At 49.3% G+C, this 19,678-nt stretch overlaps 1 protein-coding gene across 1 annotated transcript in view; it reads right to left on the bottom strand.

Moving 5' to 3' along the window:
- Window positions 1-10,567: 10,567 nt before the first annotated feature.
- LOC131205962 (uncharacterized) overlaps window positions 10,568-19,678 on the bottom strand; it is a 53,649-nt gene continuing 44,538 nt past the window's right edge. Inside the window, exons 7-10 of the mRNA XM_058198293.1 lie at window positions 17,563-17,700; window positions 17,208-17,494; window positions 11,905-12,135; window positions 10,568-11,836 (exon numbers count right to left, since the gene is read on the bottom strand). Of these exons, the coding sequence (XP_058054276.1) occupies window positions 11,729-11,836; window positions 11,905-12,135; window positions 17,208-17,494; window positions 17,563-17,700 (764 nt within the window). The 3' untranslated portion in view covers window positions 10,568-11,728. The remainder of the gene's footprint in view (window positions 11,837-11,904; window positions 12,136-17,207; window positions 17,495-17,562; window positions 17,701-19,678) is intronic.

Here is a 19,678-nt window from a genome sequence, read left to right as displayed (position 1 = left end):
AATCGGTATCGGGCCGGTGGGCCGGTGGGCCGGTGGGCCGTCTGACTGCGATCCGTGCGATCGGCTATGTGGCCACGCTAAATTGCGGTGATAAATAAAATGGCCATGATTAGGCGGTGGCGGTGTTTTGCGTAAACAGGATCAGGACCGTTAAAGGCCGACCACTGGGCAGATGGCCGGCTGGGGTGGGTTAAAGCACACATCGTACATTGGGCTGGACGAGCCCATCATTGTAAGAGGTCCAGTGCATCGGTCCGTGGTTTATGCACTTTGCTTTCGAACGGCCAGAGCAGCTGGCCACATTAGGGCTCATGCTTTATGATAGGTGTTAATGTGGCTGGTTGCGTGCTGCTTCGCAATGTGCCTGATGTGGTCTGATACGGTCTGGTCCGTCCGTCCGTTTTTTTTTCGTAAGGACACTGGCTGTCAGCTCGACGTGCAGATAAAAAGTGATTCCGAAAACCCTCATAAAGTACGTCAGACGGTGGTCGTACCCTCTGTGGCCTTTACATTGACCTCGGGTGGGTGGCGCAAAATGGGTGGATTTTGAAACGAAAAAACTTCCCTCCAATACACGTCCATTACAGGCCGAGAGGGCAAACACATTAGCTTCATTTCGTAGCTACATTAAGAAATTATCTGCAGCGCACCACGGGACGTGAAGTGATGATTTTTCTCTCTCTCTCCATAGCCCAACATCTGTGGCCAATGGAGGGCACTGAGGATCTTTTTTCGACGCTTACATCTAGCGTCTTTTTCGCACACGGCCACCCGAGAGGGACGATCGTTATGCTGGCAACATATCACCATATTGAGGCACTTCGTCACAACCGGGTGAGCTCGCCTGGCTCCTGGTACCCCATCGCAATAGTTTCATCTTATTAGCCAAATGTTCTTCACGCGTGCTTGGCCAGCCAACGGGCGGAGCGCATCGCATGTGAGCACCGGAAAAGCGGAACGGAGCCGTACGAACCGGATGAAGTCATCACCCCGACGAGTGCCGTCGCGAGAAGATGAAGTTCCAGGACGTGGCGTCCTGGCAGAGTTTGTGTGTCGGGAGCGGAGCCGTTTTCAATGTCTGTCAAGCACGAAACCTAATTCGCACGGAGCCAATTGGGGTGGTTTCGTCACGGTTTTTGAACGAAGAGTGCTCCGTGCCGGGCGATGGAGCTTGGGGAGCGGTGAACAGGAACGAGAAAAACGGATTCGGGACGGAAGCCAGAAGTCTGGTACGAATGATAAACTAGCTTTTGATACGTCTCGGTTGCTGCCCTCAGGTGCTGGGGCCAGCTTTGAAGTGAGTAACCATCGGGTATCGGGACTTGGGCCATTGTTTTCGATTAAATCAATCAAGCCGAAGGTGCTAGCGTGGCACGTTTAAATCTAATGGAGGCGCCAGGTGGTTGGTTGAAACTATCGGAAAACTTTCCGCACCAAAACTTGACACTAAATAATGAACACTTAGACGATCACAACTTGGAACTTTAGGTGCTAGTTTTGTAGATAACAAGTTCACTTAAAAATGTACAAGCTTTAAAAAAAGAAACAATTCAGCTGCAAACACTTTTTTCTATTATAACTGTCATTTTTTTAAAAATATTTTCGGTTATAGTTTTCGAATTCGAAAGAGCGTTTCGAAAACTTTTTGCGTCGGCAGCTTTTGATAGATTAAAAATTGGTCAACTCGTTAATGTTTGATCGTTAATTTTTAAATATTCTTCTGAATATTTTTAATGCCAATTTAAAACTTTAGCAATGCAAATTTTTACTTTGGTACTTTATATTTTCTTTACGTTCAAAACAATCTTCAGAACACGATCGCAGCGTAGCGTCTTTCGATGATAATTTTCAGTAGCGCTTCAATTGATTCAGTTGAATTCTTTGTCCAGTCATTATTATCATTATTCTGATGTTGTTATGTTTCCGCTCACCGATATGCTACATCAGAAAGTAATGTAAGCTCAACGTTACGGTAGCAGCCCTCCCCGAACGCATCGTTGCTTTTTCTATCTTTTTAAATCATTATCCATTCTCATTTCGGAGTTTCCTTTTTTCTGTTGCTCGGAACTCCCATCGTTGGTTCGGCATTGAAGGACAAAACGAAACGAAAAAAAAGCTGGCAAAAAGAGCGAAATTGAAATCATTTCATCATTAGCATAGCTCATGCAATAAAGTGCCCCAATTTAACACATAATACGAAAAGTTTGACCCCATCTAACTACTCTATTTGTTCGACCCGGCCCGCCCGGGGAAAAGGTGCGAAAAAGCGAATGCTCCAAAATGTGTTGTAAGCGGGCTGAATGCGAAAAAAAACTTGTTAAAAAATAGTACTTCCCTTTCACGGGCGAAGGAAAAACCGGAAAAGGTTTTCCATCGGCAGCCGGCAGCGGAGAGTATTTTCTCGAGCATTGTTTTTCCGCTTCGTCCACCGCCGTCCCCCCATCTGTTGTCACGCCTCTTCGTCATTTGCAGTGGAATTGAAAATGAAAATTCAAAAGTTTGTGAAACACATTTTTCCTATCCTCCGTCCGGGTGCGGGGGTTCCTTCCGGTTCGCCGAAGGTCGCGGGTAAACTTTGCTTTGCTGCTCAACCGCGCAACGCCCGCCACGTGGAACGCCGGCAAAGACAACACACGCGACCGTCTCGTGGTTGCGTTAACGCGAAAGGAAGTGAAAGTTTCGGTGTGAGTCCGTGGTTTTTTTTTTATGGGACGGGCTAGTTTTCGTTCATCTTCCCCAGATTGTTCCGGGATTGTGTGTGGTGGTCGTCGTTTTTTTTTTGCCGTTCGTAAACTTTAAACCTATTTTGCTGGCTTTTTTTTACTCATTTACGTTCGATGTCGAAGGGCGCAGCGATGGGAAAATGAATGTTTTAACATCTTCTCGCGTGCCACTCGAAGTGGGGCGGAATCGCAGGGTGACTTCTTATCGGAAGCACTCTGGCACGCTTCTTCGAGGGTGCCTCTTCATCATCGGGCGAGAGGTGGGAAATTTTGATTGAGTTCGGAAAAGGAAAACAATTACATTAAAGTTCGCAGCCGCTGAGAGCTGCCGCCATGGCCACGGCGACTCGATTCTCTTCGCTTCCCGATTTGCCTTCTTGTTTTTATGCTCCGTTTTTTCATGACTTGATGCATGACTTTCGCTGACCCTCAGTGGAAAGAATATCGTCTTCGTGCAAGTGAGTTCGCGGGAACCGTAACGATTACCATCGGAACATCGACCGGTAGGTTGAGCTTCATTTGTCGAAAGTTACATTGCAATTTGGCGAAAAGAAACTTCCCTTCTTTGTGTCGTTGTTGCGCAATTGGTTTTGTAATGTTGAATTAATTTGCTGTTTTCTGTGGGAATTTTCTTATGTTTTGCTTATTATTCCAATTTTTTGTCGTTACACTGCACGCAAAGACTAAATACTTATTCATAAAAAGAGCAGGTCACAGTGTTTCATATTTTTTTCGCAGCACTTTGTATATTCTTTTAAAGAAAGATCATTAACCGAAGAAAACCAACAGCTCTTCGCCATCCGAAGCGAATGTCCTGCGACGTCTTGGGCGCGACGCGACCTGAATAACGGTCCAGCAAACGAACGATAGTTTCGGGAAAAGTATGATAATTTCTTTCGTTTAGTCGGATGAATAATTCGTTCCGACGGCCAGAACGCTAATGAGTTAAGGACCGTGCGCTGCTGCGCACATTTGTAGCATAATAATCAGTGGTTTTCAGTGGCCTGGTCGGGTCATTTGGACGTCTTGTCGAAGATGTTTTGTTGCTGAAAGAGAGAGCGAGAGCGTTAGAGTAGAAGATGTTCACTGTTGGTGTGTTGGGGTCCTTTTGCCCACCATAACCGAGGACGCATAATGGCCATCCATTTTCCGGCATTCGGCCGGGCACCAAAGTTGACCGAAAGTTCGGTTCGGGCACGGTACTAAGTAAAACGTTTCGATGTTTTCGAAGGCCGGGGCCGGAGCCATTTTCTCCTCTAGCTTCCTCTTTTCGGGAGTCAATTAATATCCCGGGTAGCAGCGGGAAGGAAAGAAAAACTTTTTCGTTATGCAACCCTTGGGACGGTTCGGCTTCCGCGTGGGAATCGATCAATAAATAAAAAAGTGCAAAAGCTTATTAGAAAAACGAAAACCAAAAAATACTGGAAAACCCACAGAAACCATAATCTACCTTTCGGCAAAGCGGGCTACCGTTTCCTTATTCCGTTTTTCCGAATCCCCACGAGCACCATTCGGTTGCGCGCAACATATCTTGTGCTCGGTCACTTTCGGGCGGACACTACGCCGGTGGAAAAAGTTGACGTTCGAAACACATTAGATTCCGGACCCGAAGCGGGCAGCAGAAATGGGGCAGCGATCGTAAAAAAATCGAGTAATTTTTCATCGATGACGACAGCCGCACACACCACCGGCCGAGGCCCGGTGAGTAATAAAGTCATAAACTGTCAACCTGCGATCGTAAAAAGATGAAATGTGGAGCCAACCTGTGGGAGATGTGTTTGTTATCTGTTTTTCACGGTGCAGCCCAACGGTACGTGGGGGTTTCTTTCTCCGGAGGATGTGTCCCCACCACCAGAGGGCGTGTGTTGAGTGGATGGTTGAGATGAAATGATGATTATTGGCGTTTTATGCAACCGTTTGATGGTTTCCGCGTACAAGCGACGATGCTACGATCCCATTCGGAGGGCGGGCCACTTACCGGTAACCGGTCGTGATGATCGTTAAAAAAAGGACACCCTCTATCGCGTTTGATCAGAAGACATTTTCCGCCGCTCCGGCGGTGAAGCAATCAAATTAAGTCACTCGAGTAAAGTGGCGTGCAACGGAGCGTGATAATTGTGCCTGCGAACGAAAGTCAACCAATTATTGTGAAAGACGATGGCGGACTCGGAGTGGATCAAACGGAGCGGCCTGCAGTCATTATGCGATACTGTCAATAACGATTGATCCTGGCAATGGAAACATATTTTATTTTAAACAAAGGGAGCAGGAGCGACTGGAAAACAGCACCAGTGATATGCAAAAAACATCCGAAAAAAATGAAAAATCTTCCGGTTTTCATATCCAATCGGCTTCCCTTCTCACTTCGCGTTGCATCTTGTATGGGAGCCCCCCTTGATAAAGTGTGCAAATTACGCTGTGTAAAGTTTCACGCGGATTGCTTCAGTAGTTTTGGAGAAACAGTAAAACAGACGACGGACCGAAAAACATTCATTGTTTTATACATAGAAGATAAAACTAGACATTGTTAAAGCAAAAGATAAAGACTAAGGATCGCGGATCACTTTAGCAATCGCATTCGGGCACGCCATCGCTCGGTACAATCGCTGGACCAACCGACCGGAGGCTCCGAGTTCCATTAGCGTCCGATTGCGGCCCGTCCGGGACGTCCGGTAACACGATAACGAAATCAGGCTTCCGGGAGCGCCAGCAGCAAATGGTCATTTATTATTTAAAAGGCAGCAATTAAATCATTTCGTTCGGACGGGCGGGTCCGAAAGCGAGATGGTGGCCGTGTTAGGAACGAGGTGGCCCCGCCATCACCGCCGACAAAGGAAGGACATTTAAATGAAGGATTAAATTGCAAGCATTCGAATTGCTTGCAAATTGTTTTTGGGCTACGTAAAAAAAGCGTGGCCAAAACTGGGGAATGTCCCCGGCGAAGCACTTCGGGCACTCGAGCAGCCAGGCAACCTGCTTCCTTGCTTTCATCCATCAATCCATCACTTTCCACCGCAAAGCCCGTGTCGTGTCGCCGAACGGATGTTTGTATCGTTTGAGAGGGCGAAAAATATTAATAATCACCAATTAAAACCCACTAATCACCGCACTTACACCGCGTGGCGACTTTGTACGCATTTGCGGTTCCAGGCACACCGGATGGTTGGGGGGACCCACTCGGGCACGAACGGGACCACCGCCGGTGCCAATGGAGCCTTGGAAGCGGGGTCCAACAAGGGGAAAACCCGGTGCTAATGAGAAGGAAACCTCTGTTTAGGTGATTTTCTGACTCATTAACCATTAGCCGGCGACCCGGCCTCGGCTGTTGGGCTTGGGCTGTTGTCGAAGCCCGGGGCTTGCTGGCTTCCACTTATCCACGTGCAGCGTTTTCACGCGGACCGAGTGGGCTGAAGTACGTGTGGGTGTGTGTGCTCTAATCCGGGTGGACAGCCACGACCGGAGTGCGAACGGTCAATGACGCCCACTGTGTGGCGTCATTGACACAGCATATGCTACAAACACGGTCGGGAAATGGGATCGACAGCTGGGATCCAGAGTCGGTTGGACAGCAAAAACCATCACGCAATTTAACAAATCGATTCGGATGGCTGCACTTTCGGGATGATTGAGATCGAAGGAAGTGCCATCATCGTCATTGCTGATAATAAATGCATCTGGTATCTATGAATTGTTTGTGTAATGGAATTAGTAATCTTCTTGTGCTGTGCGCCATATCGTTTGGCGAAAATTTAACAAGCTTCAGGAACATGTTTTGGGTAACATTTGTGAATAACAGATATTAATGGTTTGTACCTAAAGAATACTTAAGCTACAAATTAACATTCAAACCTGTTGGCACGTCACGTCCGTGTTTAAATTGAAATCATTAACGCTGTCAGGCAAAAATAAAAACGAAATCATTCCTGACCTCTTACTGTGACCCACGCTGGAGGGTGTAACGAGGCGAAATGAGTTTCATCCCTACGGCCCGCGAGAGAACCGCCCGCTTTGCCATGCTTAGAATTTATGAAATCCATTAATTCCCGCATCCGTTCTAAAACGCCATCGAAGACTAATGGATGACCATTTGTTGCCGTTGCTCGGCGCTCCGTGGCGGACCAATTTGCGGGCGAACCCGTTGCGAGATGATGGATTTTTCATAATTTCTGGCCATGATCGTTAGTCAGCGTTGTTTTCTGGACGGCGACACCCCGTCCCGGGGACAGTTAACGATCCCACGCCTCGCACCGCATTAACCTGGCCGTGATCCTTGACGCTGCCTTGGCTTGTCTTCCACCGAGCCAATTACGAACATGTCACGTTCATGCACGCACCATTCCGGTTTTCGGTTGAAGGCACCGTTTTTCTGTGCGACCAATTTGTGGTTCCTTCGCCCGCCCCGAGGGTAGGTCCGCTGGCAGGCACCTCGCGGCAGATTCGTTGACTGTCTTCCCACTTTTTTTCCCGTTCCCTATTTATGCAGCCGTTTCTAGCCGGATGCTTCGGTTCGCAGGGCTCGCGGCCAGCTTTGTACTGTCAACGAAAATGTTTTCTTATCATTATTTCTTTGATCATGCGACTTGGCCGACTGTTATCCTGGCGCTTCATCAACAGACGACGGCGGGGCCATCGTCAAGGTGCGCCCGGATACTATCTTTGGCTTTCGCTGAAACACAGAGCCGCAAGGATCCGGGGTGGCTCTGGATTTCGGGTCGCCAGCTTCGGCTTTGGAGTGCCACGGTTTTCATGAGATCCATTGATTGGTCACCATGGAAATACGACGGACGAACCAATGCTAACTTCGGTTGCAGTCAAAGTGCTGATAGTAACGGGCAAGATCAATGAGTTTCGAATTGGGAAACGTAAACGGTGCTTCAGCTGCCGTGTTTTCTCTCCGGTCTCTGGGACCTCTTTGGCACTGGGACCCAATCCAATTGACTTACAGTCGCTAAGTTTGATTGTGTTGCAAAATAACCACATGTGAGCTATTTCGCTAAGTAGTGTGTGTTGTACCGAATTTCAACCCATAGGCTGGATGTCCTTATGGGACCTCCAAAAAATGATGTGTTCAAACATCCGAGTTTTGCCATTGTGTTGCAGGAAACGTATGCGATGCTCCTCCATAGGAACGCCAGCAATTTGCGTTGAGGTGACACCCTACGCCTGGCGCTTTCATGGCGATGTCTCATTGTCCCCACGGTGGCCACGGGGACAGAACTAGAGCGATGCCACCAACACGGCGGTGGAAGTTCAATCCAATTAAATAAAATTTATGATAATTTTTAATAAAGTTTAAACAATTAATTACGCGCACACATCATTATCGTCGACATAATTTGAGCTGATGCACTGTTGCACTGTTTGCCGCTGGCGTCCGTTGTTTGGTGCCGGTGCGAAAGTTCACAACTCGTGAACGCCTGTGACTGTGGGTCGGCGGGGCTGGCATTCTGTTCGCACCCCGTGTGCAGATCCCTCGTGATTGTGGGACACGCCGGCAAAAGTTGGCATGCGAGGCGACTACTGGCGGCCATTTTCCGTTTCATCCGACCGGGGCGGGGTTTTTGTTTTAATTTTGTCAGCCCCATCGGGGCTGGGAAAAACCTGTGGCATCGCTTAATTGTGCCTGAGTGACAGCTGCTGTCGCGGGATGATGATGATGAGTGGTGCCCGAACCCATGGTTTAATGTTAATGATGTCTCGCACCACTATTCGGTCAGAGCCATATTTGTACTCAAAAGCAGAAAATTTGTCATACACAAAGTTTTCCATTTACAAACTACTGATTAACCGATATGTGTTGCATAATTTTTGACCTATTGTGGAAAACGTGAAGACATTGAATCCAAATAAGCACACCAGACGAAAGCATTTTTACCGTAAAAATTCGATTGTTTCAAAATATTTCATAGGAAATTGGGCAGAAAAATTGTCACAAACCGGGGAAACTATAAGAGGCCAGAAAGTAGCAACCGACCGTGAAGCAACCGTGACCATCTGAGCATAAAGCATGAACTCCGGACAGCTCCTGCCCGGGCAGAGTTGATACGCCCTATCGATTTTTAAGCAGCGAGCAAAAGGAGAAAAGAAACGAAAACTAGCTGATGATGGCGATGATAAGTGCTTTTCACTATTATGCCACCGAACCTCCGTGTGTGGCTCCGTCTGTAGGTTAGATGCCGCCATCATATCAACTTCCGGCGCCTTTCGCATGTGCTATCGATAAAACTCCCTCTCGTCCTGTTCGCGGTCGGTTCGGTTCAGTTGAAATGCTTTCAAGAAGGTGACGAGCCGAAAACCCGGAAACGGACGGCGATACAACATACATTATGAAGATTGGGACCCCTGCCCCCCAACCTCCCGGAACGCTTTTTCAGCAACAGGATAATCTTTTTCCCCGGGCCCGCCCGGCCGGCAGTGGTAAAGTCGGTCCGATCTGTTGGCTGATGGTTGAACTTTTCTTTCGGAAGTCGATCAACAAGAAAAGTGGGCTTCGGGTGGTAAATTGGGTGTTTCATGTTGCCGGCTCCATCGGCCTCGGGCTTCGTGGCAGCTCCACATTGATCCTGTTTTTTGGAAAGACTCCCCGTTGTGATATTCACTGGCGCAGAATTTAAGCAGAAATTTAGCAACTGAGAACTCAGCGTAGTTTGTTGTCTTATCATTATATTTAATATCCTTTACCTCACTCTCTCTACACCTTATGATACAATATAATGTTTTATTTTCTTACATTTTAATATTTATTTCATCTTTCCGTCCCTGGCTGTTGTTTTACTTCCTGCAGCAGGAAGCATCAACCTGTCAATCTGGCTCCCTAACGAGCGGCACGCGCGAATCAACACCAAGCACGCTAAGCACCGCGGCGGCCATCGCCCAAGGACCTCCGGCGCGACGTGACGCAATCCCTGGCCGGCATGCCTTTAAAATGGTTTCGGTTTATTTTGTTGATAAAAACCTGATCACTGATCTGCGATACAGCGCGCGCCTGTGTGACCATCGAATGCCGTCCCCTGGGGCGGGTTTTAACTGCATAAATACTCGTTTAGAGATTTGAATAATGGTACGTTCCCTCTGTGCTGCGTGTTACCGAGGGATCAGTGCAATTAGTAAATCATGCCCGGCCCGGCCATCATGAGGCGCGATCACCGGGCTCCATTACTAACTGCACCGATACCGATACCGTTGATGGTGTTTGAATTAATTTATATACTTTTATATTTTAGGTACTTCGTACGCCGGGCTCGGCCGCCGATAAGAGGGGGCCCTGTTTGCCCGCTGCCCAAACCAAAAGTTCGCTAAACCTAAACTATAGCCGAGTAGCCGAGAGAGCGATAACCGAGTATGGAACAGTGGAACACGAACGCAATTACGAGATTAGTGAAACGTTGCAATAAGCCCCGCCCGGCCCGAGAGCCCCGTGCTGCCATCCGTCCGTCGTAAAAAGAAACTAGTCGGATAGAGAGTCAGAGTAGCATAATAAATTCGTTCAATACGTTGGTGCGTTGGGATGCTATTTCGCAGCATAAGGTGTGTTTGTGTGCGGGCTGCTGCTGATAATGCTGAAACCGATTGCGATACGGTGCAACAAGTGACGTGACGGTGAAGGCCAATAAATCGAGACTATGTTGCAGTGCTTAATACAGTAACACTAGCACTATCGCCTATCGCCCGCCGGTCCAGCAAAACAATACGGAAATGCAGGGTGAAAGAACAACGGTGCGTGGAAAATATGAGCCGCGTTTGCAAAATCCAAAACAACGAACATTGGCGGCGTCGGTGGCGTGGAACATTGTTATATCGGGGGGGGTGGTCGGGATAGGAGCCCCCCCCCCCCAAACGCAGTACTTGATAGAGTTATAGGTAGACTTTCCCTTTCTTTTGTGGTTCGTTTTACACTATGCTTTAAACATCAATATGTGGCTCCCGACCCTTTCGACCCCTTTTGATTATTCGTACAACCGCCCTGCTGTGTGGCCCTCATGCCGATTATGCGCACACGTAACAATCTTATCCGCTAAAGACATTATGCTCCGGACGCGCGTGATATGTACAATTGCCGCGAGGCGATTCCGTAGATATTCTTGTGTGGTTTTTTGGTTAATTTCAATCGGAACGAGCCCCGTCATCGCCCGAGAAGCGTAAGCAGATCGTTTCGTACTCAACGTTTGAATGGCTGATCCTTGAGTCAAATCCTAGCTACCTCTCTCTCTCTCCCTCTGCCAGTTCCGTTTTGCACGATTCCGGGGTAGAATGTATTGTTCTGCCATTCAGCCAGAAGCCAGCCGCGCATTATCTTATCAACAACATATAAGGGTTTAGTAACTAAAGGGTGCGATTTATTTAGCGCCTGATTTTGGTGCGACGCCTTTTCGACGCCACCATCGCCACCGCGCTAGTAGGTGCTTTAGTAGCAGCAACAGCAGCTCAAACATAAATCATAACCATAAGCTCTCATTGTTTTGTATTCATTCAACGTGCGCCGGTGCTGCTGCCGTCCTGGAGCGTTAGCGCTTTGAAGCGGCCATTTTATCCTTTTTTATGCCATGGTTTCTTCAAAACTGCACGTGAACCTGTCTGTGACTGTGTTTATTTAAATCTGTTTTACTCTTACTATCTACTGGTAGAATACTTTTCGTTTCTCTCGGTATCAGAAGAACGGTTGATGTGTTGTTGTTTGTTTGTTTGTTTGTTTGTTTGTTTGTTGTTGATCCTTCGAGCGACCGAGAGGTCCCACAGAACGAAACGAAACACAGACCTGGAAGCAATCGTAATCGGGTTTCGCGGATCGCCACCGCTCGCGTAATACTCGTTTCATGAGGAGTCACAAAGCTCCCAAAGAGTATAAAACACCAAAGAGTGAACCGAAGGATGACGAGAGACAGTGAAGCAGTATCAGTGAGAAGGGGGCTGATGTAAAACAGGTTAAAAGTTAAATCACAAAACAACGCTTACGAAACTAACGGGGGTAACTGAAAGCGAACTGTGTCGACGCGTGGTCCTTGCGCTTACTGCGTGACGGTCGCAACGGCCGCGCCACCAGCAAGCGCCAAGCCCATCGAAGATGACACCATTTTCAGTGCCACCGCGGCACTGGGGCCCTGCGCCTTCGTGTCCTGCAAGCGAAAGAAGGAAGGAATCCCGCGTCAGCCCCGGGGACGAGTGCACACGGAACTCTACTTACTATACTGACGGCCGTCATTATGCATGCCCGTTGCGGTGGTGCTGCTGGTGGCGGTGGTGGTGGCGGCGTGCTGTCCTTCAGGTCGCCGGCCGCAGCCACACCGAACCCATTGCCTAGCGGGCCGGGACCGGCCGCTTCCGGCTTGATGGCCTCGTTCAGCGAGCAGATATCCTCGTGCGAGCCAGCTCCCTGCAGTTCCGGTGAGCTAACCGTCGGCTGCGACCGCGTGTCCTGCAACGAAGAACCGAGCAAAATGAAACGTAAAGCACACGGATTACGTGGCAGCGCGAGAGCGGCGTGATTAAAGCATATATCGGGGCCGTAGATTACTGGCTGCGCCCACATTTTAATGCTGCGGCGATTCGGGCGAACTCGGGCACTCCTCAAAACACGCCAATCTTCCTGGCCGGAGCGCCGGGCGGTTGAAGGAAACAGCACGGTAATCGCTACACGGCGGCGGCGGCACCACGCAACAGCGTCTCACAGTGGTCCATCCGCGGTGGACACAATTTATTAGATCGACAAATTAGATAATGGATTTCATTTTATCGCTCACCGAAGCGATGTGGCCGGCTCCAGTGGCGAAACGGAGGAACGGAGGTTCCAGCCAACAATCACGTCCGAGCCCGTAAGGATCACGGCGCAAGGATCTGCAACGGATTGCGGCCCGCCGCTTAGAATTACACTGGAACCTTGTGCAAAAGACCCGATAATCAATTAAATTCAGCTCGTCCGCGTTTGACTAGAAGATTTTCCATAGAAAAGGATACGAGTCCTTTGCTACTGTTGAATTGTAGCAATGTTTTTTACCAATTTTGATTCTTAAAACCTTCATCAACCGAGGTTCGACTGTAGTTTGGGAGTCTTTCCTTTTTTTCCCCTCTTTCGAATGTCTACTCGTAGACCAATTATTGCTCTACTTTGTCCTGCACGTCCGTCCGTCCAGTTCACGATGGTCAGTGTCGACCCACCCACGGTCGGGTAGGATTTTTGCATTCACCACGGAACGCGCGTCCATTCGATGTACGTTCGCGCCTTCTCACTATCTTCTGGCGGACCGGATGTTCGTGACTGATTCCACCGAACGGGACAGACAGGCCGGCCGGCCCGTAGATTAGACGTGCCTAGTGTCCTGCACGGGCATGGGCAAGAAAAACCCATGAAGTAGTCGAGCACCGCAGACGTGGGACGTGGGAGCGGGAACCTTTTAGGAAAATTATTTCGAATGAATAATATATTTTTATCACTGGACTTATCTGGCCCACGTCCAGTCCACTGGTTGGAACTTTTTCTTCAACTCGTTACTGTCTAACTGGCATGTAGGGCGGCGTGCATATCGTTCACCTGGCCGTGGCCTGGCCCTCGCTATCGGTGAGGTGTGTCGGTCTGCCTTGAATGAGCGTGCATAGACAAGCCGTTCCGTGGTAAGTTATGTTTACCAGCTAGCTCCACTTCCGGCATCAACATTCCGGCTGACGAGCCAATGAAGGGAAGCCGGTCCAAGGACGTGCCGAGTCACGCCGGACCAGCGTCCGAGCGAGGACGAGCATAATTTCCATCAAAATGCAAACTTGAAATAGTGGGCCCGGGTGCTCTTGACCGATTTGCCGCATCGAGGATGATGAGCATGAGGTATTCACCGTGTCGGATCAGTTTCTTTATGTGGCGTTTATAAAGCAAACGGTCAGGTTACTCCAGGTCCTGTATGGTCCGATAAATTTTGCAAACACACGGAGCATCAAAGGTGTAATGGCCAAAAGCATGTTCTGGGGAGCAAATATGAGAAAACGATGGTGACTGATTATCCGGAAAAACTTAAACTGGACCAACTCGTTTAAGTTCTTTTGCTGTTCTCCAGTTTTTATTTTTAAAATGAGCCTTATAACCATTATATTATCAGCTTTGAAAATGTTTAAAGTTACGTAAACTGTACACACTCATTTCACCAATCCCGTCCAATTCAATTTGGTGGATCGTTCGCACCGGTTGGTCTTATCCAACATGACATCTGCGAAGATAAAGCTCCCCCGTTTAGTGAAGTCCTCTCCGTGGTGACCACCACGATTAAGTGCCTTCAAAACTTCAACCGAGTCGTTTGTAAAAACAGAAACAAAAACCCACACAAGAAAAAACAAGAACAGAAAACAAACACATAAACAAGTCCCCGACAAGGATATCTTGATTTATTTTCCAACAAAACTTTTGCACCGTTTTCTTCGGGTTTTTTTTTGTTTGGACTGGACTACCGCCCGAACGAAGAACGGCGAAAGCGGTGCAAAGAAATCAACCGAATCCGAAGTCTGGGTTTCCCAGACCCACGGGACCAGCCGGCGGAGGGGCACAGATTTCGGGCGGAACGGAAAACCGAACATCTGCTCTGGCCCGTTGGGCGCTGGAGATCAAACTTTCTTGATAAACTGACGCCACGCCACGACTGTTGGCTGACGGTTTTTCGGGCACAAATTTCGACAACCGAACGCCCCGGAACCAGATCGTCCGAAGTGGATTGTCGTGGCAGGGGAGAAGCGACCTGGGGTGAAAACAACGGTTCCACTTCAACAGGCAGCTAACAAGGACACTAAAGTGCCTCATGTCGTCCCATTCCGGGGGCTCGGGGACCGGTTTGTGGTGTGGTGTGGTCTGGGTCTCCGACTCCGACATCCACACCGGCGAGAGCAGACCAGCTGTTCCCCGCTGCTTCGGTGGCTCTCGGTGGGCAACGAATGTCTCGGTGCTTCGACGACAAGCAGCGAGATAAATCTGTTGAATTTTGAATGCAGTCCAAAAATAGTGCCTTCTGAGGAGGCATCCGACGGGGTACCCGCTGCAAGTGCAATCCGTCGAGTGAGTGGCAAGTTAACTTCTACAAGCCATCCAATTTCCCTCCACATGCCGGGGATCCATACGAACCGTTCCGGGCGATGCACGGGAAGAAAGTAACCACTTTTATCACCTCACCAAAGCGAAGGTTCCGAAACGGATGTCTCACGTTGGATGGAGTGGGCTTCGAGACGGGCACTAATCTGCGATCTTCGTTTTCAATTTGCTTTGCCGTCATTTTCCGAGAGCAAATTTCGCCACATAACGTTCACCGGGCCCTGATTCTGATTGGGTCGGAACGGTGGTCAAGAGATGGTCACTTCCATCGTAGGGCATAGGGATGTGTGGAGCCAACCATTGGCCAAAACCGTCACCGAAGACCCCTCTGTGTGATGGTTGAGGTTGCCGAGTGTGAAATATTGATAAGCTAAACTCCACACGTCCTAATGGATTGATTGGAGAACTATATTAGTCGTGAGACGGTGTGACGGCCTTGGCATTGGATATGCATTCTTGGGAAGCCACTGCATTTAGCATTGTTCGGAACTCGATTGCATTATGCATTATTTTTTATGGACAGTCCAGACTCTATGTTTCTTTTATCTCTATTATTTGTGCTTTCTCTTTTTGCAATGCAGAAGTATGCAGTTTTTGTAGTTTAGTATAATAATGATAGCTATATTAAAAGATTAAAGTATGGAAGTAACCTAAAGTATGGTCTATTTAGACATCTGTAAGTTGAAATTAATTATGTGTGTGCCTATTCGATTAGTTAGTAAAAAAATTGTGAGGAACAATTAGCAAACTAAACATTAAAATTAAAGTCTTCTTAAATTTGCTCCGCAGGATCCAGGTCGAACGATTTCCGGAAGAGTTTGACCACCTGATTGGCCTGACCCAAATTGTTTTCCACCGTCACGTCCTCCGCAAGAGCACCGGAAAAAGGATTTGCCAAGAGCTTGTCTGCCTTTCCGCCCCAAAAAGATTAGACCCAAAGCAAACGAATGGAACGGAATGGAAGGAAAGTGGCCATGGGTGTGGCCTTGGCCAAGCGAAGGAGCAAAACAGAGGGTGGCCAAACATGAAGCACAACATATTGATGCTATCATCTTTGGCGTTAACACCTCCGTTTGCCTCCCCCTTTTTTTCTCCGACTTAAGCTGCCGACAGCCCCGGGTACTCGAAAGCGGACCGTAAATGCATAATCCGGAACAACAATCTCCTCTCCTCCGGCCGGATCCGGGTCCCTCGATGCCGTCGGACCGATCGATCGGCTCGCTGGGAAATAGATTATCTGTTCCGGTGCGGACGGAATCTTTGACTCGAATCCCGACGTTCGTCCGAAGGGTGCTTCCGAATTACGTCCGACACGCGCGGTGAAGGGAAATTCGCTTCCACCCGGCGGCGCGTACGGTAGTGATTTTTATGGTTTCGAATAAATTTTTATGCTCGCAATGAAGCCACCATCAGTCAGCACGAGGCTTTCTCGACCCTCGACTCTCCACACCGACCACACGGACCGGCCGCGCCCCACCTCGCAAGCGGATCGAGATGAGCGGAGAAGATTAAAAATGACGTTCGATTGAATTCTTGTCGAAACTCATTTCCACTACGTTCGGCACACTACGTGGCTTCGGTCCGGTCCCGGGCTCCGAATGGTTTCGTGGGCTGTGCGTTGAGTTATCGGCAGCCCCGTCTGTGTGGCGTCTGGAACCGTTCAGCCGAAATCCGACAGCAGACACTGCTGGCCGGTAATGCGAAATCCAGTAATCCGGTGGAAAGCACCGCGTGAAGATGGCAAATTCCCTCACGTCCGGTGGCTCGCCCGGTGACTCCGGGCGGAGATGGTGGGCGAAAATTAGCAAGCGGTGGTGTTGAAAGTAATTGATTCTTGATTAAAATCAGTTACACCATCCTGGTTGGGTGGACTGGCGAGGGAGCGGAGCGGAGTGACACGACACGGTCACGTCCGGGACCGAGATTGCCGGTCCGAAATGAAAGGAATGTCGTGTCACTGCTTTATGGACGTGACCGGATTAGAAAGCATCCGATTGGAGCAATTGATAAACGATGTACAAACTCGCCCGCTGATGGGTTTTGTTTCCCCAATGAAAAGCTGCCAGCCCGGTAATGATCGTGCTTAATCTTTTGCCCAAGGGGCCGGTGTTTGGGAAGTGAGGCACAAATTGCAGACGAGAGATTTTAAAAGTGGGACACTTTTCTAAAGAGAAGAAATATAATTTGAGTAGGAATAGAGCTCAATGAAGTCCTTGAATGGGTGAACTAATTCGAGAATTAGATGTCTTAAGTAAGTCTGAGCTTTAGGCAACACATGAAAGTCCAAACTGTTGAGAAAACGAGTCGTGAGTTTATGGACTCCATTACTACAGAAAGCTGGTACAGCAACATTCCAATCCCTGCCTTTAAGCGAGCCGCTCTAAAATTTAGCCCAAAAGTTGGTCTTCCCAAACACAGCTACTCACCTCGCCGTGATCGTGTTCCAGGTCGTGCGGCACACCGTTACCCAGGGCGGTCACTCCGACGGCGCTGCCGACTTTGCTCACCTCCAGTACCGGGGGTGACGAAGGCATCGGGGTCGGAGTGCTGTTGGCGGTTCGGTCGGTGGTTGCCACCTTATCCTCACCGGACCCTTCGCCTAGCTCGTAGATGTTGACCATGTGGGCAGCCTGGGCGTGGACCATCAGATCCCACGGGTTGGAGAACGAGTCCTTGCACGCGACACACAGCAACTTCGCCGACGGCACAGGATCTATGGGGGAGAGAACGGGAGTACGTGTGGAGCCCGGGAATGCTGGGAGGCCCCTTTCGGAAACTTACAAACTTTCTGCACCGGCGAGGAGGTGAGACACTTGCAGGTGAATCTTAGCTTGCAGTAGCTCCGCTTGTGGTCCAGCAGCTCGGTCAGGTCGGTGAACAGCTCCCGGCAGTTTCCGCAGATCAGTGTGTCCGGATTACCTGTGGGTACGTAAATGTTGTAGAGTGAGTGCGGTGCGTGTTACAGTACAGGAGGCCCACCCAAAACCCAAAGATGAGAGATCAGTGCGGAAGTTGTTATTATCCAATTTTCTCGTCCCCGGTTCCGAAATCGACCGAGCCCCCAGTCATGGATGCTATCTATCGTCCCGTATTCATGGAGCGCACGGTGGCGAAGCCGAGATTGAAATTTACGACTTCCAGCAACGATTCCGCGGCATAGTTGCGCCATTTACCGGGAGCAGAGGTATCACCAGGCGATGCGTCATGTACGTCATAGATCATCGGAGCGGCCGCCTTCGGGTGACGGAGACGTAGCGTGACCTCCCCGGAAGCCGGGAGTGGAAGCGCCTGACAGTAACTGACAGCACAACAAACCTCGCACGGGGCAAAAAACCCAACACACAGTGGGCCCAAGTTTACTACGAACCATCAACGAGTTATATTTCCGTGCTTTAATTAAAATATGAATATTTTAGCACTCTGCCTGGCGACCCCATTCATTTATTTGTTACAAATACTGTGCTCGCCTGTGCCGGCGAACCGTTCACGCCTTTATCATTCCGTTACTTCAGGAGTTCCCGTCGGTCGGGTAGGACAACTGGTTAAAGTTTCGACTATGCCCGGGCCGAGGTGGTGACGATGGAGAAGCCTCACTTTATTGACCCCCATCCGACTGGCTCTGTGACTGGGTGTGTTGGTAACGTGTAAGTGGGACGAGCAGTGCGCCCATGTTTGGCCGGGTGTCTAGGCATCGTCCTCGTCTCGCTTTTGTGTGAGCTTCATCAGGACCTCCCGGAGGATCGCGGGGCGGTCTCGGAGAAGGGTATTATTATTCGACCGTCGCTGACAGCTGGTTGGAAAGTAAACAGACACCCGGAGAAAGAAGAGGCCAGTGAAAAAAAAAACGATGGCCGGATAAAAAGGATAGTAGAGAGCGGCTGGTGGCCGTTGGGTTGGTTGGATCAAAAGAGAGCAGAACACTAGTATAGCAAGTGTGCTCAACGCTGACGCCATGCCGCCCAGTGTCTGTGGCTTCTTTGGAGGCTCGCCACTCGCCCGGATGGCGTGTTTTGGGTAGGCTCGGAACCCACTCCGTGATGAAAAAGAAAGGCGACCGGCAAAGGTGTGAAAATGTTACAACCGGTCTGGACGAGTCCTGCGGACGCCCGGCGGAGCCACAAGCCGACCACCGTCTGACAGATTTGACCTACGAGGTGTTGGGCCGTAAACAACCTTAAAATTAAGCATTTTGATGTAGGACGTTGAGATTTCTGTCTGTGGGACTGAGAACGGCTCAGGATTCTTTGCGAAAAATGCCTCCAATTTGTTTTCTGACAGACGGAAGGTTGTTGACCCCAGACTGTCCGGTTGGTGGACATGAAGTCACTAATGATAATTCCAAGTATGTAATTTTCATTTTATGTTGATTTGTTTAAATTCGTTTGCTGGCCACACAAAAGTCGCAGCAGACTGGCTTCCGGAAGGGCCGAATCTGTGGCCGAATCATGTCAGGTACCTTTCTTCCCAACAAATCTTAATCACACCGACACCATCCATAATTACACCACATGATTTATGCTTGTTTTGTTGTCTCATCGCCTGCCCGCCACAATAGGATGACCACCGACCGTGGGACCACTTCGCATAAAACATTAACAGCGATAAAGCAAACTTCAACACCTCGTCCTAGCGGAGCCATGGTCGCCACTTTCTTGGGGCGACCCCAAGGGGCGACAAGTGTTGGTCCCGGTGTAATGAAAACTTTGGCCAGATCCTCAGCCATTAGCTTCCGTGTGGTTGCGAACGAGAGTGCAACTTCTTCTTGCCCGATCCGAAGGTGGCTTGTTGCGCCCGGTAGCCCCCGGCAGGGACGGGAAACTCCAGGACACCCAGTTCATTACACGGAGAATCGTTAAAATCAAAAGAAACTCTTTGCCGGAAAGTTTGCCACAAAGTA

Source organism: Anopheles bellator, chromosome 1 (genome assembly GCF_943735745.2).
Source record: "Anopheles bellator chromosome 1, idAnoBellAS_SP24_06.2, whole genome shotgun sequence".
NCBI lineage: Eukaryota > Metazoa > Arthropoda > Insecta > Diptera > Culicidae > Anopheles > Anopheles bellator.
The sequence above is the reverse complement of the archived record's forward strand: the minus strand, read 5'-3'. Positions and strand labels throughout refer to the sequence as shown.